Here is a 26327-nt window from a genome sequence, read left to right as displayed (position 1 = left end):
CCTTGCTCTTCCCCTCCCCTTCCTTTCCCTTTCACTCTCTTTTCTCCACTTCATCTCCCCCCTCCTTTCCCTTCTCTTACTTTCCCTTCCCTTCCCTTCCTTTCCCACCTCTTCTACGTTTCCTCCACGAGAGAGAGAGAGAGAGAGAGAGAGAGACTGAGAGACAGAGAGCATTCATGGATAGGTGACCTGATTACACACACACACACACACACACACACACACACACACACACACACATTCCTTCTCCAGTTAACCTCTTCATTACGGTGATGCGACTTCTCTCATTCCCTCCCTTCACTCCGCCTGTCTCTCCCTTCGTCCCTCCTTTCTCTTCCTTCTCTCCCTGCTGTCCCTCTCCCTTTCCTCCCTTCCTTTCAATCCCCTCTCTGGACCCTCCCACCCTCCACCATGTTCCCTCCCCATTCCCTTCCCTTTCTCCGTCACTTCCCTCCCCCTATATGTCTCTCCATCCCATCCTTTCCTTCTCTTCCTCCCTTCCATCCCATTCCCTTCCGTTCTCCATACCCCTCTCCTCCATTCTCTCCAACACTTCACTCCCCTTCCCTCTTTCAGTCTCTCCATCCTTCCATATTTCATCCCTCCTTTCCATTCTTTTCCATCCCTCTGTCACTCATATTTGCCTCCTTCCCTCCATCCCTCCCTCTTTCTCTGCCCTGTATCCTTCCCCTCATCTCTCTCCCTTTCCTCCCTTCTCTCCATGTATCTTCCTTCCCTCCTTCCTCTACTCCCACCAGTCTCCTTCTCCATATCTCTCTCATCCCTCCCTTCTCCTGCTTCCCCTGCCTCCTCCAGTCTCCTTCTCTCATCCCTCCCTTCTCTCCTTCTCCTCCCTCTGCCAGTCTGTCCTTCCCCCCACCCACCCCCCTCCCCTCCTTTTGGCCCAGTAGCAGTCTCTTAGGACCTACAGTGGAGTCTTTCATAGCCTATATAGGAAACACCAGGCCTAGGACTCTCTCTCTCTCTCTCTCTCTCTCTCCGTGAAGGATGGTATAGTTTCACCCTTGTTTTTTTTTTTTGTCGATTACTCAAAAACTAAAAGAGAAATTTGGACCAGATTTGCAGGGTAGATAGCCGATGTCACAGGGAACAGTCGATTAACTTTTGGGGCTGATCCGGACCGTATTACAGATTCTGAATTCGGAAAACGCTTTTTGCGAAACCCTAATCAATGATCGGAGACCCTAACCCATTATGAAGGGTGGTTTGGAAATTACGTTGCCCTTGTCTGAGAGATGTGCTTCAGTGAGTGCACCTCTGGTTATTATTAGTCTTTCCTTCCTCCAGTGCCCGTTTCATTTAGTCCTCCCCTCCCCCCCTCTGTATGTGTGTGTGTGTGTGTGTGTGTGTGTGTGTGTGTGCGTGTGTGTGTGTGTGTGTGTGTGTGTGTGTGTGTGTGTGTGTGTGTGTGTATTATTTCGTTACAGCTTTTTTCCATTTATCTCTTCCCTCTTCCTTCCCTTTCCTCTTTCCCTTCTTCGTTCTTTTCATCCTTTCTTCCCTCTTGCCTTCCTTCCTTCCTTCGGCCTACCAGCCTGACGGCCAAGAACTCGTCAACTTAAGTGGGCATAAATGAGTCATAGAAGGAAGTGGTAAGGAAGGAAGGAAGGCAGGAAGAGAAAGGAGGGGAGGAAGTTGGAAAGAAAAGGATGACGAGGTTAAGGAAGGAAGAAAAGAGGATGGAAGGGAGGAAGCTGGAAAGAGAAGGATGGCGAGGTTAAGGAAGGAAGAAAGGAAGCTGGAAAGAAAAGGATGGCGGGGTTAAGAGAAGGATGGAAGAAAGGAGAGGAGGAAGGCAGGATGATTCGATAAACGGAAGGAAGAGAGAAGTACACCACGAAGATAGAACTGAAATAGAAGGAAAGTCAGAAAACAGAGGAATCGGGGAGACAATAGCAGAGTTAATTGAAATAAAAGAGAGACTAGTACGAAAGAGAAAGTAAATAGATAGGAGAAAGGTAGAACTGACATAAAACAAAATCTCGAAAGGATGGAAGCGAAGAGACAGGAGAAACAGAGGAAAACTGACTTAAAGAAAGTTTCAAAAGGAGGAAAAAAACGGGAAAACAATATTATTATGACTAAACCCTTCTAGCAGGACTTCCCTTTTTCCAGTTTATGTATTGCCACCATCAGACGGATATATTAGGTAACCATTTCAGTGCGATGATATGTAATTCCATTCTTGCAATCACCAGGCGATTTTATTCAACTTTTGAAAGAGAGAAGATGGGAGGGGAGGAGGGCGAAGGAAAGAGAAGGGAGGTGGAAGAGAGGGGAAGAGAAAGTAAGGAGGAGAGGAGAAGCGTTTATTCACTTTCTACACGACAGGTATTTTACTTCATTTGATTAGTTTATTTTATTCATGTTATTTTATTTTTGCTACCACCAGCGTCACCCCCCACCCCCCACGTCATCCACCTGTGTTGTTTACCCCTCATGGCAGGCAGCGTAGGCCTAAACCAGTGGTGCCCCCGTGCTATACTGTCATAATATTTACAATGGTTTGCTGCCCAGGCCTACTCATATTGCCACCTGTGTTGTTCCTCTCCCATCTCCCTCCCTCCATCCTTCCCTCCTTTTTCCATCTCCCTTCCTTCCTTCCTTCTGTCCATCCTTACTCTCCTTTCTTCATTTCTCCCTCATTCTCTTGGGCCTTTTCCTTACCACCTACCCCATCCACTTAATTCTTCATTCCCTCTCTCTCTTCATATTCCCGTCTCACCCTTTTCCCTTCATTCTCAATCCTCTCTTCCTCCTCCCCAGTCATTCTCCCTCCCTCTCTCTTACATCCCTTCCCTTCCTTAGCCCCCCATCTCTTCTCTCATTTTTTCCCCTCCCCTCTCTCCCTCACCATATATCCCCTCCTCCTCCTCTCCCAACCTCGCCTCTCTTTCCCATCCACCTGCACACCCTCCTTTTCATTTTCATCTCCCTTTCTCCGTCACCACCTCCTTCCCTTCCTTCTCTTCCTTGCTTTCTTCCTCGTCTGTCCCACATTCTTCCTTTCTTTACCACCTCTCTCTCTCTCTCTCTCTCTCACACACACACACACACACACACACACACACACACACACACACACACACACACACACACACACACACACACACACATTCCCTCCGATCTACCTCCATCACATTCTTCCCATACTCCCTATCACCTCTCACACTCTCTACCCCTTTCTCCGCTTCTCCTCCCTCCCTCTTCCTTACACAGTTCTCCCCACCTCCCTTCCTCGTCCCACCTTCCTTCTTCCCTATCTCCCTCCCTGTCTCTCATCCCTCCCCCCTTTGAGAGGTGAGGGGGCAGAAATCTCTTAGGGAAAACAAACATCCCACTTAGTGTTGACCTTTGACCCCTTGACCCTCACCTCTCTCTCTCTCTCTCTCTCTCTCTCTCTCTCTCACCTTTTTGCCCGCTTTCCCTCCGTGTTCCCCTTACTTTTTCTCTCCCTTCCCCTCATCTTTTCCTTCTCATCCCCCCTCTCTCCACACCTCACAACCCCCTCTCCTATTTACCTCCTCACTCCCCTCCCTTACGTTTCTCCCAACCCCCTTCCTCCCCACCCTCCCCATTCCTTTTCCCTTACATATACCTCCTCCATCCTCCCCTCACCTCTAACCTCCCCTCACCTCTTCACCTCCTCTCTCCCCTCGTACATACCCTCTCTCCCCCTCGTCTCCCACCCTCTCATTACACTAACGTTACTCAAAGAACCAACTCCTTGTACGGAAAATGAGTGGAAGGATTCTGTCAGACGGATTTAAGTATGTATGGAGAACGTCGAAGTAAGTGGGTTGATTCAGTGTGCAAAATTAGGAGATAAGTATGTAGCAGTGTGGGGAGTACAGTATAGAAGTATTTGGAAAGTGGTGTACATACTAGGGTAAGATAGAAGTATGTTTGCATGGAGAATATTACAGATCTCACAAGTGGCATTGCTGTATACATTTAGTCTTCGATATATGTCGCCTTTATTTTATAGTACTTCTGTTAAGGCCGGGCTAATTACAGAAAAAAATGTCTTACCTTTCCATTTGTAGTGTATCTGTAAAGGCTGTTGCTGGTTTCCACCTGTTTACACTTCCAGTTTATGGGAAAAGTTGTAATTATTTGAAAACATCCGTGACTTGAGGACTGCCTAAAATCATGTGGTTAAACTTGACTGAAATCGGGAATCATACCACAGAATATGGTAGGGAACAAACGTATTTGATAGTAATGAATGAGAGATATCGAAAAATTGCAAACATTATTAAGAGTAGGGTGAAATTTTTTTTTACGCATCTTTATCCTTTAGAGTTTAGAGATATATGTTTATCTGTTTACGTAACATTGTCGTAGAAGATAATAATAATAAAAAAAAAAACTAGCCCCTTCCATTTCATCTTATCTTTCTTCCTCCCCCTCGCTCCACACCCCAGGTCCCCCTTGCGCACTTCCACTGTGACACTTGAATGAAACATATTCTGACGTAAATAGTTCGATTGTGTAAGTCGAAATAAAGAGAGAGAGAGAGAAAGAGAGAGAGAGACCCTCATTTTATTGCCTTACATGACCTTCCTTTGGGTGGCATGGAATTCGTAGTGCCTTTTCTGTAGCGACTTATTCTTAACTCTACATATTGCGGCTCTTTACATATTGCGGCATTTTCTCGCATGCACTATAGTAGCCGCAGCGAGAAATGAACGCTGTGGTGGGGCAGGCGGGATGACCTGGGATTCCCCCACTGTTGCCATATTCACATGTCATCGACCATAGAGGTAGGATGTCACCGACCATCGGCCACCGCTGCAGCCCCGCTCCATGATCCTTACCCTGTGTCTCTGGCTTTCTCTTTCTCTCTCGGTTTCTATATAAACTGGTGTATTTCCGAAACTAATTATGAAATTATTATGACTTTTGTTCCACACCACCACTGAGGTAAAAATCAAGGAGAGTTTTCTGTATAAAGGTTCCCCCCCCCCTCCTAAATGTGGCATATGAGCGGGGGAGTGCGGCCTTGCCGATACCTCCGCCTGACCTATAATTATACACTCGCCAGAACTGACCTGCCCTCAGACAAGGGGGGGGGAAACCTTTATACAGAAAACTCTCCTTGATTTTTACCTCAGTGGTGGTGTGGAACAAAAGTCATAATAATTTCATAATTAGTTTCGGAAATACACCAGTTTATATAGAAACCGAGAGAGAAAGAGAAAGCCAGAGACACAGGGTAAGGATCATGGAGCGGGGCTGCAGCGGTGGCCGATGGTCGGTGACATCCTACCTCTATGGTCGGTGACATGTGAATATGGCAACAGTGGGGGAATCCCAGGTCATCCCGCCTGCCCCACCACAGCGTTCATTTCTCGCTGCGGCTACTATAGTACGTTCCTGATGCAAACTGTCATCGGTACACGCTCCTCCCTCCCCGTGTGTGTGTGTTTGTAGAAAGTAAATGATCAAGGAGTAAGATTACCAAGATCTGCGTATAACAGGGATAAAACAAAAACAAGATTAAAGTTCTACAAAGTTTACAGTGCCACTTGGGATATGACCGTAAGTTTAGCAGTTCCGTTTCTCGTTGTCATCTTAAAAAAAGGAAAAAAAACAACAACAACAAAAACATGCCAATTCAGTGTACGGGGGGCAGTAAAGCAGATGATAAGTTTGTTCTAAGTCCCAACCTTCCCCTAGAACACGACCCGCGGTATTCTTGTTACATCCAGGTCCTCGATTGTGCTGCCGGGTGAACAGGAATGAAGGGAGACTCTAACTTTGACCGAAAGTTTCATCGGGTCGAGGTTCGGACTCGGGTCTTTCCAGTTGCGAGCTGGACGTGCTAACCACTACACCACCGGCTCACCCATTGTCCCTTATACTGGTTAGCATGGGAAGCCTCGTAGTGCCTCTTCCGCAGCGATTTATTTTGCTTAGAACACCCTGTCATTTTTGGCATGTTCTGTGTGGCATGGTATTCTTCGTTGCGCCTCTTCCTTAGCGATTTATCTTCGTATTACACCTTTACATTCTCGTGCATGTTATTTATACCATTTTAGTATCGATACAAGAGGATATTAAGGTGTAATGCGTAGAATAAATTGTCTAGGAAAAGGTGTTCCGAAATTTCCAAAGCCTCTTAGGCCCGTATTCTTGTTGGTTAAGGAGGCTCCCTAACACCTTTTCCGATGCGACTTATTTTCCCTGTTACGCCAGACTGTCCTCTTCCGTGTTATGTAAATCCTTGCAGTATCGCCGTACTCTCCATAAATAACGTACAAAAGGACATTAACCACCTATATCGCAAAAATTAATCGCTAAGGAAGAGGTGTTAGGGAGAATCTGAACCTTAGAATACCTCCCCTTGCATGGAAAGTGACCTGGTGAAATAACGTACAGAAGGATATTAGCCACCCATATGCAAAAATAAACCGCTAAGGAAGAGGTGTCAAGGAGAATACAAACCTTAGAAGACCGCCCTTGCCTGGAACGAGTCCACGAGATGTTCCTCCAGTTTTTATCCTGATCTATACACACGATCCGACAATTAGCGTCACATATATCCTACTGCGATCTTAGTGTGAACAGGATTTTGCAGTTTCATTTCTCTTTCTCCCTCCTTCTCCCCCTCCCTCCACTTCCTCCCTCCTCCTCCTCCCGTTGGTGGAGGGGGGGGGGAGTATTCCTGCTTTTCTGTCTTTGGTTTTTACTGATAGAAAATTTTTTGTTAGTTACTTTATAACCTCCCTTTACCAAACAGCCACGAAAGGACCAACGGATCTGTTGCTTTTTGCGTGCCTTTGTACTCTCCCACCCTCTCCCTTTTCTCCTCCCTCCCTGCCTCTCCCTATTTTTCTCCCTCCCTCCATCCCTGTCCCTACTTTTCTCCTGTCTCCCTACTTTTTTCTCACTCCTTCCTCCTCCCTCCCTCCCTCCCTCCTCCCTTCCCCTCCTTACTTCTCCTTCCTCCCTTCCCCTCCTGACTTCTCCTTCCTCCCTTCCATTCCCACTGTCACCTACATTATGTCTGGCACTGAGAAAGACTTGTGCTGAACGTGTCCCAGTGCATCTCTCTCTCTCTCTCTCTCTCTCTCTCTCTCCCTCTCCCTCTCTCTCTCTCTCTCTCTCTCTCTCTCTCTCTCTCTCAGCTAACAGAAACCAGACAGACAAACAGACACTAACTAACACCGACCCAACCGTAATTTTGTTAAGTGGGGTGGGGGGTTAAATTTGGCGTGATATTGCATTTGTCCTAATAGGGGATCTCTCTCTGTCTCTCTCTCTCTCTCTCTCTCTCTCCATTATATAGAGAAGTAGGAAACTGCACATTGTCAGATTTGTATTCCCCCCACCCTCTCTCTCTCTCTCTCTCACACACACACACACACACACACACACACACACACACACACACACACACACACACCACCATTTTTTTTTTCTGAATATATCTAGACTAAACCATCATTAATTAAGTCCTATAACCACCTCTTTGGATCGCAAGGTCTGTGTAATCTACGTATCCTGGTACTTACCCTGCCAGTAGTAGCTTCCCACCGCCCCCACGTAGAGACGATGGCCATCCTGTAGGTGGGAAGGACAGAGACATTAGAGAATAGGGAGGGAAGTGGTTAGGGAACTGCGTATCGTTTCTCTCTCTCTCTCTCTCTCTCTCTCTCTCTCTCTCTCTCTCTCATGCAGTTTTACATGAATGTACATATTACTGTCAGTGTCGCATTATAAGCAGCTCTGAAAATTTCCCAACACTTTTCCTTTAGCAATTTATCCTGCCCCTTACACTTCAGTATCATCTTGTATGGTAAGGATTGAGCCTGTGTGGATATAAAAGCGGTAGAAGGAGCATAATAAGATAATGATAACGAATAAGTATAATAAATTGCCAGGGATGATTTATTACTGAGCTTTGTATGTTAGTTAGTGTAGATGTGGCTCATTTTTCAAGCCGAACTGCCTCGTAGGGACCGTAAGATCTGTGTGCTCTGTGTAACCGTACCTGAGTGAGTGTGGTTCCGAAGCCCGCCTGACACGACCCTTGGCGGTGATAGCCCCACGCACCTGTAGGAAAGAGAAGAATTAGCTGGTTATAAGTGAATTACAGATTATATAACTGGCACTGTAAGCCCTTATTTTGTGTAGTTTTTTTTTATTTTTTCCTTCCTTCATTGTGTCTTTCTTATTTTTTCTTCTTACTTTCTTTCACTATTTATATTTACGTGTTTTTTTTTTTATCACAATCCATTAGCTGCTATGAGTTTTTATTTTATTGTGGGTCACATCAGTGTGTATATTAAGAGACATATCGATGTGAATATATAAATAATAATACTGGAGTTGCTGCTGGTAATTAAGAACTTTGCCGTTTATTTTAGCTAACATGAAACGGTGTTATTTAACTCTTAGAAAGTCACTTAGCACTAGGGTTGTCACGGTAAATGACATAAATATTTATAAAAACAGATAAACTAAATAAATAAGGAAAAAAATTATTTTAAATACATACATATACATAAAATGCAGACTAAATTTGCTTGGCACCCCATAAAGCCTTTTTTTTTTTCAGTTTTTTTCTTTTCCGGTTTACCTGGTATTTGTAAAAAAGCTTTTATTTTGTAGCCCATATCTTACACTTGCAGGAGAGGTAGTCAATGCGTTAATTTCTGTCTGTGTGCTCTGTAACGTGGCATGCAGGCTAACCACTTGCGAGTATAATGTTCATAACAGACTTTCTTAACTGGGAACTTCCTCACACCTGCGCCTTCTTAGTCCGTTCAGTTTTTTATATATAAAACACGTTTATATATATTACAGCTACGGTTTCTGTCATTTTCCAGCTTTCACGTCTGCGCCTACACTACTACCAACAATAATATACTGTACCACCACCACCAACAACAACAACAGGCATGGTGACAATAGTCAGTTTATTTTAACGTAGCAAAACAATCTGTTCCCCAACCAGTAATACTGACCTGTGATTGGGTGATATGAGGCAGATCACATTAACCCTGTCGTGGGCGCGTCTTAAGTAGTATTTTATTCTAGCTGATACCAGAGGATTTATTTATTTTTTAGTCAGAGTCTAGAAGTTTGAAAATGGTAATAAATTCACTAACAGTGAATTCCTCTCATGGTAGGGTCAACTCTGGTATTCTGTATGAGGTAATGTCAGATGGATTTTACTTTAGATTGTACCAGGAGCCTTTGTGACAATGGTGTAGCGGTATATTTCCTAATTCAGAGGTGTCCTACGCTTAAGAAAGAAAGAAAAAAACAGTAGTCTACATCCAGGTCTCTAATTTTACTGCTAGGTTATTATGGGACAAGGAGAAACAAACTTAAGAATCCGCCTTCTGTCAGATCGACCTCAAAGGGGAGCTTGAGTGCTTTTAGTCGTGAGGTGGATGTGCTAACCATCTCCCCAAACACCAAAACATCGAAAGAGCAATAAGGAAGATGCGAAGGACTGAAGAATTAGTGAATCAAAAAAGAACAAGGGTTGACCAACACCTAATGACTCACCGGGGGTCATTAGTTCAGACACTTTTCAACGTCTCAGTCTTCTAGAATACGCTTTGCAACAATCAGATTTGTATTAAGGTCCCCAGTGGTACTTTCTGGTGAACAACTCAAAACGGGGATACTGGCGAAGCATGATTATGGAGTGGAACATTAAAACATCGAAGCAACGGAACATCGAAACAGCAAAACATTAAACCATCAGAATTTAAAAATCAAAATAATAGTGAAACTGCACAACAGCGCCATACCGAAACACCAAATTGCGAAACAGCAAAATACGAAAACAGTGCGACACCAAAACATCGAAACATTGAAACATCGAAACATGAAACGAAAACGGAACCTATGACGTTGGCGGAGTCCTTGATCTGGTTGTGGTGAGAGATGGCGACTCGCTGCCCTCCCACCATCACTGTTAATTGAGCCCAAAGGAATAGGTTATCAAGGGTTCTGTGCATTGTAGGTGTAACTCTCAAGGGATTGTTTGTCTGGTGCTTTATCCATTGTTTGTCAAGGTCTGTGTGGCTTGTTTTTCGTGGTCTCTGTGGATTGATTGTATAGGTCTCTGGTTTGTCTGTCTAGGTCATTGGATTGTCTGTTTGTGTGTGTGGATTGTCTTTTTAGGTCTGGATTGTCTCTCTGTGGTCTGTCTTTCTGTCTCTGTGAATTGTCTTTGTGTCTCTGGATTGTCTTTCTGTGTCTGTAGATGGTCTTTGTCTTTATGCATTGTCTTTCAGTCTATATGCATTGCCTCTGTTTCTGTGGATTGTCTTTCTGTGTCTCTGTCCATTGAATGTCTAAGTCTATAGTTTGCTTGTCTTTGTATGGCTGTAGCCGCTCAGTCACCGAGTTCGTCACTTTCATTTTCATCATTGCCACCACCATTATCATTTTTTTGTCACTACCATCACTTTAGTCATCGTCTTCACTATCATATCTATCACTCATTACCTTATTATTATTATTATTATTATTATTATTATTATTATTATGAGGTTGTGTGTGGGGTGAAGAGAAGACGAAAGGAGGTGCAAGGAACACCATGGTGGAATGAAAAGGTGAGGCAAGATATGACGCAGAAGAAGGAAGCATATAGTGAGTGGATGGGAAGCAGAGGCATGGAGGAAGTTGAGAGACGGAAGAGAGTTATATGTAGAGTGGAAGAGAGGTGAAAAGATTAGTAAGAAGAGAGTGGATGAGGAATTTGGAAGGAATTTGTGTAAAGTGGGGGGGGAAATTAAAAAATGTTCTAGAAGGAGGTAAAGAGAGTTAAGCAGGGTGATAGAGAAGTTAGTAGGGTAGTGAAAGATGAAAATAGTAGACTGATTTGGAGAAGGGAGAAGAGTGTGCAAATGGAGAGAACTCTTTAAGGAACTGTTAAACATTGAGAATGAAGGTAGTGCGAGTATAAGTGGCTGGGGAATGACTAGGAGTAGGAGGGTGGTGAGAAGGGAGGAAGAGATCGGTAGGATGGAAGTAGTGGAAGCAGTGAAGAAAGTCAAAATGAGGAAAGCCTCAGGAGTTGATGGAGTGTGTGGTGAAATGCTGAAGCATGGGGGAGAGATAGTAGTACAGTAGAATGGATGTGGAAGATGTGCAGATTGGCCTGGGAGGTTCTGGTGGATTGGAAGTCAGGATTAATTATTGCCTTGTACAAAGGAAAAGGTGAAAAAGAAGTGTGTGGTAATCATAGGGGCATTTGTGTTTTTAGTGTATAGGCAGAGTTTATGGTAGGATACTTACGGTATTGATAGAGTTAGGGAAATAGCAGAGGAATTAGTTGGAAAAGAAGAGGAAGGCGTTAGGAAGGGAAGAGTTTGTGTAGATCAGATATTCATCCATAGGTCGTTAGTGGAAAAGTGTCTAGAGAAGGGAAAGAAGTTGAATGCGGCCTTAATGGATTTGGAGAAAGCATATGACAGTGGATAGACGAGGAATGTGAAAAATATTAAGACTGTACGGGGGATATGGGAAGTTGTTGAATGCCGTGAAGAGTATGTATGAGGGTGCTAAGGTTGCTGTGCGTGTGAGTAGTGAACTGTGTGAATTTTTCTATCTGAATGTTGGATTGAAACAGGGATGTGTTGTATTCATGGTTGTTCAGTCTGTATATGGATGGGGTTATAAAAGAGATACAAGGTAGGGCAGTGGATGTTGGAGTGACCCTAATGAGAGAGGGTAGCGTTTGGAAACTTCCTGTACTGTTGTTTGCAGATGATAATGCATTGTTAAGTGAAGACGAAGGGGAACTGCAAGGCTTGGTGGATGAGTTTGGGAGTGTAAGAAACGGAATCTAAAGGTGAATGTAGGGAAGAGTAAAGTTATGGTCTTCGAGAGAAATGAAGTCAGTGAATGTACAGTGAGGCAGGATGATGAGGAAATGGAAAATGTGAGTGCATTTAAGTACTTGGGTAGTGTGATGAGTAAGGATGGAAGTTTGGAGGGTGAAGTGCTTGAAAGGGTACCAAGAAAAAAGGTTGTTGGTTCCTTGAAAGCAGTGATAAGAAACAGGGAAGTGAGCATGGAGGTGAAAAAGTTAATACATGACAGTATTGTGATGCCAACTCTAACGTATGGAAGTGAAGCTTGGACCTTGTTGGAAGGACACAAGTCATGAGTGAGAGCAGTGGAAATGAGTTATTTAAGAGGAGCCTGTGGAGTCACGTGGAGAGACAGACTGACAACTGAGGAAGTGAAGGAGCGTTGTGGTGTGAATGTGGATGTGATAGGAAGCGTTAGGAGGAACACACTGAGGTGGTTTGGCCTTGTGGAGAGGATGGAGAGCGAGAGACAAGAAGAGTGTATGCGAGTGAGGTGGAGGGGGAAGACGGAAGGGGAGGCCGAGGATGAGATGGAGGGATGGACTGGAGAGGTATATGAGAAGTGAGTGTGAGCTGGGGGAAGGGCAGTGAAACGGCGGGGGACCGGGCTACATGGAGACGATTTGTTTGTGGCCACCCCTTGCGGGATTGAGGCGTCTGGCAATATAGATAATTATATTGTTATTATTATTATTATTATTATTACCTATTTACTTCCCTACCATACTGATTGACAGTTACGGAAGTACAATTACAGAAATACGAAATAGTGACTGAGAGAGAGAGAGAGAGAGAGAGAGAGAGAATCCATGTATTTCCCGTCCCTGTTCAGCAACGACCCCTCCCCCATCCCACGACACCCCACCCCATTATCTTTGTCGTGGTAATCTTCACCCTCATCGTCATCATCACTGTCATTATCGTCATATAAATCACTGCCATTATTTACTTATCATCGCCCATTAATTATCCGTCCCCCTTTTTCCATCCTTCTTACCTTCCCTCCTTCGCTCCCTCTCTCCCTTCTCTCCGTATCAGCTTTTCCTTCCTTTATCTTCCTTCTTTCCTTCGCACCCTCCCTTCCCCTTACCTTACCTACATACATACATACATACCTTCTTGCCTACCTACCTACCTACCTACTACCTACCTACTACCTACCTACCTACCTACCTACTACCTACCTACCTACCTGCTACCTACCTACCTACCTACCTACTAATCTACCTCCTTAACTTACCTGACCACTTAATTTCTCTTTTCATGCTCTCATTTTCTTTCTTTTCCCTCCTTCCTTCCTTCTTCCTCTCCTTTATTTATTCATTTTTCTCCCATTTCCCCTCGTCCCTTCCTCCACTCTCTCTCTCGTTCTTCCATCATCATTCATCATCATCATCATAATCATCGGGACCTCCTTTCCCACCCTAGGGCAGGGAGAGGAGTAGCAATGTCCAGACAGCCCAAATTTGCCCGATCCAATGGGCCACGCTTCCATTCACTCATCATTCAAGCCCCCGGAATCCTGGCTCTATCGGATACGCCAGAAACATTCACCACGTTCCGTAGCTTCACATAAACGTATCCTTTCTTCCATCCTTCCATTTTCACCTATCTCTCTTGCTCATTTTATAATTCTCTCCAGTTCCTTTCCTTCCTTATACTCTTTTATATCTTCCTTCCTTCCCTGTCATTGTTCCTCCCTCCTTTTTTGATCCATCTCTCCCCTTCCTTCCTTTCATTTCCCTTCCTTCCTGTCTCTCTCCCTGTCACTCATCCTTTCTCCCTTCCTTTATATTTTCCTTTCCGTCTCCTGCTCTCCCATGTCCCTATCCATTTCGCTTTTCTCCCTCATTCCTTCCTTCTATACTCCCTTCGAGTCTATATATCTCTTAAATCAGCTTTTCACTTCCCTTCCTTCCATCCCTCTTTTCTCTCATTCATTCATTTGTTTCCACTTCATCCTTTCCTTCCATCCTTCTTTCCTCCCTGTGTCCTTCCATCCTTCTTTCCTCCCTGTGTCCTGCCATCCTTCTTTCCTCCCTGTGTCCTTCCATCCTTCTTTCCTCCCTGTTTCCTTCCATCCTTCTTTCCTCTCTGTCTCCTTTCATCCATCCTTCCTTCCTTCTTTTCTTTCCTTCTTTCGTTTCTTTATTTATTTACTTCACTTTCCTTTCCCCGCCTCCCTCTTCCTGGCTTTATTTTTTCTTTCCACATCATTCCTTTTTGCCTTCTCCATATTTTCCTTTTATTTATTTATTCTCTCTCTCTCTCTCTCTCTCTCTCTCTCTCTCTCTCTCTCTCTCTCTCTCTCTCCCCCATTCCCACGTTCTTTCTTCCCTATCTTCCTTCCTCTTTGTTTCCCATCCTTTCCTTCCTTCCTTCCTTCCTTCTTTCTTTCCTTCCTTCTTTTTCCCTTTGTTTCCTCTAGTTTCCTTTCCCCCTCTCCCACTTCCTACCCTTAATTACTCTTTCCACATCCATCCTTCCTCCCTTCCTCCCCATTTTCCTTTCCTTTATTTATTTACTCCCATTCCATTTCCTCGTCTCTCCCTCCTCTCCCCTCCCTCCCTCCCTGTCACTGTCTCCGTCTCCGTGCCAGAGTAAACAAACATATGGAATGGGGAGGTGCTGAAGGAAGAGGGGAAGGAGGGAGAGGAAGGAAGAAGGGAAAGGTAGGAAGTAGGGAAGAGGAAAGGCGAAGGAACAGGAAGAAATGGAAGGAAGGAAACAATGAGAGAGAGGAAGAACGAAGGAGGAGGAAGGAAGCAGGGGAGAGGAAAAGCAAAGGAAGGAAAGAATGAGGGAGAGGAAGGACGAAGCAAGAGGAAAGAAGAAGGGGAGAGGAAAAGTAAAGGAGGAGATGGAAGGAAGGAAAGAATGATGAGGAAGGAGGCAGGGAAGAGAAAAAGTAAAGGAAGAGATGGAGTTACGGAAAGAACCAGCCAACAGAATGATGAATAAAAATAAAGGCGTGAGAGAAGAAGTAATGGTAAGAAATAAGGTTGGGGGGAAGGAGATGGAAGCAGTTGAAAGAGAGGAGGAGAAAGAGGGAAGAAAGGAATTAAGGAAATGGAAAGAAAGAAGAATAAAATGTAGGAAGGAGCAGAGGGAGGGGAGGGAAGGAGGAAAGGTATGCAGTTAAAGGAGAGAGAGAGAGGGGGGGGGAAGGAAAGGTATGCAGTTAAAGGAAGGAAGGAAGGAGAGAGAGAGAGAGAGAGAGAGAGACTTTCAGCTACCTTCCCTCCCTCCACTTTTTACTAATCCTTTCTTCCTTACTTAATCCATTTCACCTCTCTCTCTCTCTCTCTCTCTCTCTCTCTCTCTCTCTCTCTCTCTCTCTCTCTCTCTCTCTCTCTCTCCCCCTCCCTCCATATTATTAAAATATCATTTCACCTTTATCACTCATAAACTCCCAATAAAAACTTCATTATTATAGGGGGAGAGAAGAGGAGGCGAAGGGACAGAGGGAGGAGGGGGAGGAGTGAGGAAGAATAGGAAGAGAGGAGGAAGAGGCACAGAAAATGAGGAGGAAGAAGAGCGAGAGAAAAAGGAAAGGAGGAAAGAAAGAGTAGGTAATAGGTAGGTAGGTATGAAGGTAGTTAAGTAGGTAGGCAGGGAGAAGAGAAAGGTATGAAAGCGCTTAGAGAGAGAGGGAGAGAGGCTAATTTCAGAGTGCGAGAAGTAATCAACAGGTATAATATATTGCAGGCCTTTTTTTGCGCCAACAACAATCAATTTACCTGACATTTACTACACCTTGACATCCTATACGCAGCCTTTATTACCCAGGTGTTTATCAGGTATTTATCAGGTATATTCATCAATCTTTCAGCGGAGATATTAACAAGTATGCATTTATGTAGCTAATTCCACTTGCGCACTTCGCTATTACTAACCCATTGCTTACGGCAGTCCTAAGGTGAAATTTATCTCTTTAACCCCTGGGCTTATCAGTTGAGCTCGTTCTGACCTAACTCATTATCAGTAATTGTATCATTATTTCTTTTGTATATTCCCTTCATTCATTAAAGCTTTGCACTTTTAATTGTTGAGTCTTGTTTTATATAAGCTAGATTTACAGTTCCGCGTATCATCATTCTAATTATTTCTGGACAGTGAACTGATACCCATCCTGTAGTAAGGTGACCAGAACTGCACCGTGTACTCTGAATGTGGTCTGACTGGAGTAAGATATAGTTCTAGATTAGATTAACTCTTCTGTGAATCACAGACTATGATCTTTTGTCTGGGTTTTACTGCACTCACTTTTCTACGACGAGAGAGAGAGAGGGGGGGGAGGGAGGGGGCGGAGGGAAGGTAAGATGGAAGGATGATAGGGGAGCTGTCCAAGGTTAATTAGTTTTTGTGGCAGGAATCTGGAGGAAGGCAATAAATAGGGGAGGAGAGAGGGAAGGTAGGAGGAGAGGGCGAGACGTGAAAGGAGGTGCAGGAACAGAAAGCAGCCGAGAATGGAGGGAAGACAAGAGAGGAATAGGAGGATAGAGACGAGGAAAGTAGGAAGGAGGCAGAAAGTGATGAACGGAGATAGTAAGGAAGAGAATGAAAAAGAGAGGAATGGGTAGGAGGAAGCATAGGGTGATATCAGGAACGAGAGAAGGAAGAAACGAAGGAGGAGTGAAAAGAATGAAGGAATGAATGAAGAGTAAACTTGAAAAAATAGAAAGAAGGAAGGTAGGAAGGAAAGAAAGGTAGAAAAGAAAGAAGGAAGGTTAGAAGGGAAGGGAGAAAAGGTGAAAATAAAGAAGAAATAATGAGTTAATATTATATAACGTCATGTGGTTCTAAAATATTATCATAAAGTGGGTATTAACACTCCCTTTCCTCCCCCACCCCTCCCTTCCCGTACCTTTCCTCTTCCTTCTTTCCTTCATCATTCCCTCTTCTCTCCTCACTTCCTTACCCCTTCCCATTTTCTCTTTCCCCCCCTCTCCTTCTCGTTCCTCCCCTCCCCTTCTCTCTTTTTCCTTCTCCCCATATCTCTATTTCCTCTTGCCCCATTTATCTCCCTCTCCTCTGTCAGTCTTTCTGTATGTCTGCCTGTCTGTCGTTCTATATATCGTTATCTAAAACCACTTCTGTCTGCTTACAACCATCTGTCTATCTGTCTATCTATATCTGTTTGTCTATGTTAAACCTTCTTCATCTGTCTCATGTTTCCTCTTACCTCACCTCTCCCTACCTTTCCTCATCCCTCTGTCGCCCCCTCACTTCCCTCCCACTCCTTTCTCACCGACTCGCCCCTCTCACTCCTTTTTCTTTCACTCCCTTACCCTTGTCTGTCTATCCTCATTCTCTCTCTACCTCTCACTTCTCTCTCACCCCCTTTTCCACCTCACCTCTCCCACACTCCCCTATCTATCTATCTGTCTCTCTATCTGTCTACCTTCCTTCCTCATCCCCCTCGCCGACTCACCCATCTATATCTTACTTATTTTTATCTTTCACCCTATCTCTCTCTCTCTCCGTCTCCCATTCTCCACTCTGCCCTCACCCCGTCGCCTCTCTGCCCTTCCCCTCACCCCTCCCTCACCCCCTCTCGCGTAAACAGGAAGGGAACGTCAAAACAAACAAATTTAAATCAACACACCATCTCGATCTCATAAAGGATTAGTAGAAGGTCTGATTTTTGTGTGAGTTGTGATTTTGATTTTCTTACTAATTCCCTCTCTGTCTCTGTCTGTCTGTCTGTCTATCTGTATCTCTCTCTCTCTCTGTCTCTCTCTCTCATTTAAACACACCATCTCGATCTCATAAAGGATTAGTAGAAATTCTGATTTTTGTTTGGGTGTTGTGATTTCGACTCTCTCTCTCTCTCTCTCTATCTCTGCTCCTTCTCCCCCCCCCTCTCTCTCTCACCTTTGCTCACTCCTCCCTCACCCCCCCTCTCTACGCCCTCTCCCTCACTCCCTTTCCCTCACCCCCTTTCACGTAAACAGGAAGGAAATGTCAGAACAAACAAATTGAAATCAACACACCATCTCTCTTTTTGACCCCGACACTCTCATAAAGGATTATTGGAATTTACTGTTTTCGTTTTTGAGTTAATATTGGCTTTATTTCTCTCTCTCTCTCTCTCTCTCTCTCTCTCTCTCTCTCTCTCTCTCTCTCGTGACAGCGTAGCAAATATTTCCTTTTTTTTTTTTTTTTTTTTTTTTACCATCCCGTGAAATTCCTCTTTCACGTTCTACTCCCAACAGTCTTACATCTCACTTTACCTCGGAATTCTCTCTCTCTCTCTCTCTCTCTCTCTCTCTCTCTCTCTCTGATCTATCTATCTATCTGTCTATTACCATATCTAATCCCATCCCCATCCATTGTTGTAGTACAGAATATACTGCAACTGTAGCTGATATACTCGTAATATACATGAAGATAATCGGATATACCATGACTCGTATTCTCGTTGCTTCAGAAGGCGCCCTAGCACCTCTTCCTTAGCGATTTATTTTTGGGTATGTCTGGTTAATAGCCTTTTTTACGTTATTTGTGCAGAGTAGGGCGATAGTGGAAGGATTCAGGTAACAGAATAGGGCAGTAAGGTGTAATAATGCAAGATAAATCGCTTAGGAAAATGTGTTAGGAAGCTTCCTTGCCCGATGAGAATACGGAACATAAAATTCGTAAGTAATAATCTGTATTAATTTTTCAAGGCTCAGAAATCTGTCCTCGTCTTTCCTACAAAAAATAATTCATTATTACGATTCTTGCTAGTTAATTAAGCTCCCTCACACCTTTTCGTAAGCAATTTATCTTCTTTCACCTTGCTGTCCTCTTCTGTGTTACATGAATATTTTCAGAATCGACATACTCTACATACATAACTTACAAAAGGATATTAACCACCCATTTCCAAAAATAAATCGCTAAGGAACAGGTGTGAGGAAGCTTATCCGACAAGAATACGAGCCTAAGTCTATTAATTTAGGCCTAGGATCCCTAACCTCTTCAGTCTAGTTATTTATTTTCTCTTATATTCCATCCTTCAGACGATTTTACATAGCTTTTGAATCGTCCCTAAATTGTGATGGGCCTTTCTTCTTTTACACAAACATGGCCCAGATTTTTGTCCTTTTGTAACTTACTTCACGTGGCTCAGTGACAGAAGACAATATTACAGCCCTACTTTCTTTGGTGACTAGCATCATAGTGTTAATCTATTGCTACACCTCAGCTTTCAGGATGGAGAGATGGAAATTTTAGGCCATGTTAGGGTAAAAGGTATAGTTAGGGCTACATCTAACACCTCCTCTTCGAAAATATTCTAGAGGGCTGCATGAAATCGTCTGTAGGTAGCAAAAGTAAGGCGATAACTACATCCATAAGACTAAGAGTGAAGGGGTGTATGGATGGTTGTTTGTCAGTACTCACGCGTCATGCATGGGGAGTACATCTGGAAGGAGTTGGAATCCCGGCCAGTGCTGATAAAACAGTTGCCCACGGGTTCCCTGCGGTTCCTTTTGACACTGAACCACACGTACCTCGGAGCACACGCCTGGGGGATAGAGGAGCACACGAATTAGCACACCACAAGAATTAGTACACGCTTGGAAGACAGGAGCACGAATTTGTACACGCCTGGGGGACAGGATTAAGAATTAGTACACGCTTGGGGGATATAGGAGCACACTAATTAGTACACGCATGAGGGATATAGTACACGAATTATTACAGGAATTGATACAGAAATACAAGTTCATAAAAGACTTGGTACAGAAGGACAGGAGTCAGTTGTGGAATTGGTATTATAAGGAGAACTTTTCGTGGGCAGGTCACGCGTTTGGGGAGATTAATGGTGATGGTGACAGTGGGAATGATGATAGCTTTGTATTAATTAACAAACAGTTCTGATCGTGATGAAAGTGGTGATGATGGTAATGAGGGTGGTGGTGGTGATGATGATGATGATGATGATGGTGATGAAGAGGTGGATGGTGGTGGTAGTGGTTACGATGATGATGAGGATGGTGGTGGTACTGGTTATTGTGATGATGAGGATGGTGGTGGTCGTGGTTATGATGAAGATGAAGAAGCAGGTGAAAGTTAACTGAATTATGAGATGATGACGATTATGATGATGATGATGATGGTGAAGGTAAAAGTTAAAATGAATTATGAGATGATGAGTATTATGCTGATGATGATGAAGGTGAAGATGACAATGCTGATAACCTTATACTAATCACGAAGCAGTTCCAAGCATCTAGTAGAGTTGCCTGACATCTCTCTCCTCCAAACAGGTTCTCACTCCCCCTCCCCCTCCATCCTCCTGATCCAGTCTCGTGCATATCATATCACCTCACCTCACTTAACCCCACCTCACCTCACCTCACCTTACCTTGTGTCACCTCACCTTACCTCACCTTACCTTGTGTCACCTCACCTTACCTCACCTCATCTTACCTTACCTTACCTTATCTCACCTTACCTTACCTTACCTTACCTTACCTTACCTCACCGTACCTTACCATACCTTGTCTCACCTCACTTCACTTGCGTATCATCTCACCTCACTTCATCTTTCACTTACATCACCTCACTTGTGTCACCGTAGTTAACTTCATTTCACTATCTTCATTTTATTTCCGCTCATGATCTTACTTCGCAATGAAATTTCACTTCAGTTCACTTCACTTTGTACATTACTTATTTAGATTTTACCTCATTTTTACTTCATTTCATTCCATCTTACTTCACATCACCTCTCCTCATCTCACAGCCTAACCATATCTCACTCCAACTCACTCCATCTGTTTTAACACTAGCTTCACCCCTTCACTCTGATTACCCATTTTTATTGTATTGCTACCACCAAATGATTTTACTCACCTGTCTAGAGAGACTTTTTGAACTGGTATTCACGTCGGTTAAGGAAATTCCCTAACGCTTTCTCCTAATCGATTTATTTTGTTTATTACACCTTACTGTTCTTTTTTGTGTTGCATGAATCCTTCCAATCTCACCATACCAGGCATAAATACTATATAAAAGGATATTAATGTTAAGGAAGCTCCCTAACACCTTTTCCTTAGTGATTTATCTTGTTTATTACGCCTTACTGTCCTTTTCTTTGTTAAATAAAAACATCCAGGCTCGCCATATGCTGCGTAAATAATATGCATAAGGAAAGGAGGGGGCATGACGGCTCAGTGGTAGAGCGCCTGACTCGAGACCGAGGAGTCATGTGTTCGCGCCGCGCCCGGGTAAGCTGCCTTGCTGGGAGAGGTAACGCTCTCCTGTCACCTGGCTGGTTGTAGCAGCCGTGGCTCAGTGGGTTAAAGCAGTTTGACCGAAGGGTCGGAGGTTCGAGTCCACCGAGAAGTCATTGTTAGACATCGGGAAGGGCGTCCGGTCATAAAGTGCCACACACCTAAACCAAAAAGTCCTCAACCCCAGGGGCAACGCCTTAGCCCCTATCGAAAAAGTGGACACTGCGTAAAACAAGCAAAAAAGCTGCCATTAAAAAAAAAAAAAAAAAAAAAAAGCTAAGGAAGAGGTGTTAAGCATCATCAACTTTGCTAAAGATTGTCCTAAAACGAATAACATCAAGTGGGAGTACAGTAATAAAGTTTAAAATACATAAACAGATCGAAGGGTTAAGCCACGTTATTAGGTTTCATGATACGTCTTATCCTGTCTTATCTGCAGCGTCTAAGAACATTTTACTGGGTCATGGAGAACATTATTATATTAGATTAAATTTATAAAGTACGTCTTTGGATTGGAGGGCTTAAACCACCTCTTAGGGTATCCTGTCACGTCTTATCTTGTCAATCTGTAGTGCTTGAGAATATTTAACAGGTCCTTAGAGTACTTTATTATATAACATTTCACAGCCTCTCTCAACCACACCCTCACCCCACTTCACCACCTCACAGCACTCTATCCAACCTCATTCCATCTTTGCCTCACACCATCCCATTCTGACTCATACCCTCACACCTCACTACCTCACCCCGCCACCCATCCTTACCTTCCTGCACCTCACCCCAACCTACCCCTGGAAAATACAGCCAAATTAAACCTCACCAGACTCATTTAACCTACACTTCGTCTCACCCCCAACCCTAGCAATCAACCCACTCCACCCCATCTCCAACCTTACACTCTCACTGCACCCCACGACCACATCCACCAGCCCAATTCACCTCACCCTTGATATCAACCGCCACACAGCCTTACATTCATACTACCCCATACCCCCACTCCATCCCACCCCAGCATGTCTTCTCACTGCTGAAATGAACCCTGACATTCCTTCATACACCCCAGCTTAGCACCCCACCCCTTTCCACCCCACCACAGCTAACACACTCCAGTTCACCCTTCACCCCATCCCACCCCACCACAACTCTCTTCACCCCATATATATCAACTTGCCATCTGGTTTTTCTAATGACCTCACTCCATCACCCTACCACACTCAATCACCCCGCCATATTCCACCCAGCCTTCACAGCATACCACCAAACCCAAACTTAACGCTGCAGTACTTAGCACCAAACCACCCCACCACACCTTGCCCATACCACCACACCCTTGCTAACCTACCTAACCATCAGACAACCCTTACCTAACGTCATCCTTCTCAGCACACCCCAACCAACCCTACCTCAGCACCTACACCACACCACACCACAGCATCCATTTCCAATCCCCACACACCACCACCCCGTCTAAACACAGCCCAACCCCACCTCTCCACACCTACACATCGCATCTCACCTCAAAACATGCCTCCATATTCAACCAAATCTGTTCCATCCGAACTCCTCTCCACTCAACCCACCTCCTTCCCAACCGTCTCCACCCAGCTCACCTTCCCAACCCTCTCTACCCAACTCACCTTGCACCCTCCCCACCCCTCACCCCACCCCACCACACTTCACCTCACACCCCTGATATCAAGCTGTCATCTGGCCTTCTACCAATCACCACACACCACCTTCCAAAATAACTTAATTGAAGGTTACTCTATCTTGGGTTCGTTTTGGACGCGAATATTAGGGTTCTCGCAGTCTGATTTAATTTTTCTTTACTGGTGATTTTATATTTTATTTTTCAGATTTTTTTGCCATATAAATGTATGTATTTTATGCTATTGACTTAAATTTTTTCGTATCCTTCTTCTACTAAGGGATATTGTAATTATTTTCGTGTTTTTGGAAATATCATTATCTTTAATTTCATAAATGTTTTGGTTAATTTTTAATTTATTGCTTTTTATATTGCTGACCATGCATATTAGTTTCTCACATTTTTTTTATTATTTTTATTAATTAGGCGGTATTTATGTTATATACAATACGTTCTTGTGAAACGCATACGCGCGCGCGCATGAAAAATTAAAGTTCCTTTCATCTAAAATTTATGTTTGCAACACTTCATTGTCCTTCCTACTGCAGTAAATTCCCTCTCTCTCTCTCTCTCTCTCTCTCTCTCTCTCTCTCTCATAAAATTTCCATTCAGCAGCTCGTTATCCCTTCCACGCTCCATCTTGTCTGTCCAATTATAACCCGACCCAAATATTCACACACAATCAGCCATCAGCCCCATCCATCATCCTCTTCCCTCGACCCGTGGACAGGCCAGCAATCTCAACCAGAATCAACCGCAATTAAACCCTCCTCATCCCCAATCATCATCCCCTCCCACTTCCTCCTCAGTCCCCCCTTAATAAGACCAAAGAAAAAGGGAAGCTCGGATGTAAACAAAAACAGAAAACGGGCGTATCCTGACGGGATATGACAGCTTCTTAATTTTGAGATGGACTGATGTACTCTGCCATCCTGTCGCCGTCTGCAGGGAATACCAGGGTAGAGAGAGAGAGAGAGAGAGAGAGAGAGAGTTACCATCCTGTAATTTGAGGAAACAATTTAATATATCCAACCTCCCAAATAAGAGAAAAAAAAATCTTCCTCATTTTCGTTTTTCTTAGTGTTTTTTTTTGTTTTGTTATTATTATTCCTCTGCATTTCTCATAACACCTACAGACCGTGGACGTCATTAATATTTTAAACTTACAGTCTACAGGCGATTGTGTTGAACTAGGAAAGACTTCCCGAACTGGAGGAGATAGGTATAGCTTTTATTAACTAATTTAACACGAGATTGTGTGTGTGTGTGTGTGTGTGTGTGTTAAGACCGTCTGGATGTAATATAAATTAAAAGACGTCCTCGCAATGAATGGATAAAGAAAAAAAATGTACTACCTTCTCAGTTCGGGTTAATGCCTTGAGATTTAACTAAGCACAGATGAACCCTACGCAAGCAGAGGGTTAAGAAAAATAATGGACTTAGCGTTCGGACAACAAGCATGTTTTCGGCTTCAAAGCGACGTGTGAATCCGGATTTGTCGGGGCTGTAGACGAACGATCGCAGTGACAACAAACACATCCTTTCCTGCTCACTAAAACACACACACACACACACACACACACACACACACACACACACACACACACACACACACACACACACACACACACACACACACACACACACACACACACACACACACCACCTGCCCATATACGCCTCGAAAGCATGCGATAAAACGAACCGACTCTAAACCATACCCCACCCCACACGCCAACTGCTGCCACCCACCGCCCTCCACCCACCTACGTATTCCGCACTTACACCCACCCGTCCCACCCTCACACGTACCTCCACCCACCAACGCCTTCACCAACCCACCCACCTACTTATACTAACACCCTTACATATCAGCTACCGCCCACATCAGCGTACGGAACCTACACTCAAACACCCACTCTCTCCCACCCTTCCACCCCGTCCCGCAGATACAAACAGACACTAACAAAAACAAAAACACCTGCACGAGGCACGCTTCTTTATTTGTTTTTATTTCTTGTTTTTGTTCTTGCTCTGAGAAAATAAGCTGAATGCAGGATTGTCGGAGAGAGAGAGAGAGACTGAGATGGTGTGTTTGTGTAAATTGTATGTATCCGCAAATAAGCGTATCTATATGACATCGTGTGTATGTGTGTTTATGTATATTGTCCTCGTGTGTGTGTGTGTGTGTGTGTGTGTGTGTGTGTGTGTGTGTGTGTGTGTGTGTGTGTAAGTAAATATCAGCGTATAAGATTATGTGTGTTTGTGGATATGTGTATGTGTTTGTAGATGCGTATGTATGTACTGTGTGTGTGTGTGTGTGTGTGTGTGTGTGTGTGTGTGTGTGTGAACTGTATGTATGTATGAATGAACGTACATATAAGTGTGTGTCGTGTCCGTATCTCACCTCAGCTGGATCAAATATGGCGTTGGTGTCACTACCTTATTTACAGGCATGCTCGTAACTCCTGCCTCGTTATACCTTATGCTAATTGTTTTATTGTTCCCCACCTCTCTCTCTCTCTCTCTCTCTCTCTCTCTCTCTCACTCAGATTTCCCTTTCCTCCTTTCATCCCTCCTTTATCCCATCCTTCCTTTCATCCCTCTTTCCTCCCGTCCTTCCTTTCATCCTTCCGTACTCTCTCCATTCCTTCCTTTCCTTCCATACTCTCCCCCTTCCTTTCCTTCCATACTCTCCCCCTTCCTTCCTTTCCTTCCATACTCTCCCCCTTCCTTCCTTTCCTTCCATACTCTCCCCCTTCCATCCTTTCCTTCCGTACTCCCTCCCTTCCTTCCTTTCCTTCCATACTCTCCCCCTTCCATCCTTTCCTTCCGTACTCCCTCCCTTCCTTTCTTTCTTTCCATACTCTCCCCCTTCCTTCCTTTCCTTCCATACTCTCCCCCTTCCTTCCGTACTCTCCCTCTTCCTTCCTTCGTAAACTCCCTTTCTGACAGACCATCATTCTTCTTTCCTTCCTTACCTGGTAGAGAGAGAGAGAGAGAGAGCAGTGGAAAGGAGCCAAGGAAGAGGAAGTGGATGAAGGAAGGATATGAGAAATAGAGATGGATGGGGAGAGAAACAGGAAGGGATTGAAGGAAGAGAAAAAGAGGATGAGAGAAGGATAGGAGGAATAAGGTGTGTGTGTGTGTGTGTGTGTGAGAGAGAGAGAGAGAGAGAAATGGGGGAAGGAAGCTTACTCAGAAAACATATGGACCTGAACTGACGAGTGGTAGGGGAAGGAAGGAGGGAAGAGTATAAAGTGCGAAGGAAGGAAGGAGGGCAATAATGTGGAAATGTGAAGCAAGAGAAGGAAGGAAGGAAGAAGGGCAAGAATATAGAAATGGGCAGGAGGGGGAGGAAAGAAGGCAGGGCAAGAATATAGAAATGGGAAGGAAGGAAGGGGAAGAATACAGAGATGTGAAAACTGGAAGGAAGGGCAAGAATATATAAATGGGAAGGAAGGAAGGGCAAGAATACAGAGATGTGAAGAATGGAAGGAAGGGCAAGAATATATAAATGGGAAGGAAGGAAGGAAGGGTAAGAATATAGAAATGTGAAGGAGGGAAGGAAGGGCAAGAATATAG

The 26327-nt window shown here is 44.1% G+C and overlaps 1 protein-coding gene across 1 annotated transcript in view; it reads right to left on the bottom strand.

Moving 5' to 3' along the window:
- LOC145399455 (integrin alpha-PS2-like) overlaps positions 1-26327 on the bottom strand; it is a 155289-nt gene that overhangs the window by 28020 nt on the left and 100942 nt on the right. Inside the window, exons 4-6 of the mRNA XM_080272067.1 lie at positions 19257-19380; positions 8021-8082; positions 7542-7590 (exon numbers count right to left, since the gene is read on the bottom strand). Of these exons, the coding sequence (XP_080128193.1) occupies positions 7542-7590; positions 8021-8082; positions 19257-19380 (235 nt within the window). The remainder of the gene's footprint in view (positions 1-7541; positions 7591-8020; positions 8083-19256; positions 19381-26327) is intronic.

This window comes from Coenobita brevimanus, chromosome 49 (assembly GCF_032717465.1).
Source record: "Coenobita brevimanus isolate Jiangsu-jjx chromosome 49, ASM3271746v2, whole genome shotgun sequence".
NCBI classification, from domain to species: Eukaryota; Metazoa; Arthropoda; class Malacostraca; order Decapoda; family Coenobitidae; genus Coenobita; species Coenobita brevimanus.
The sequence above is the reverse complement of the archived record's forward strand: the minus strand, read 5'-3'. Positions and strand labels throughout refer to the sequence as shown.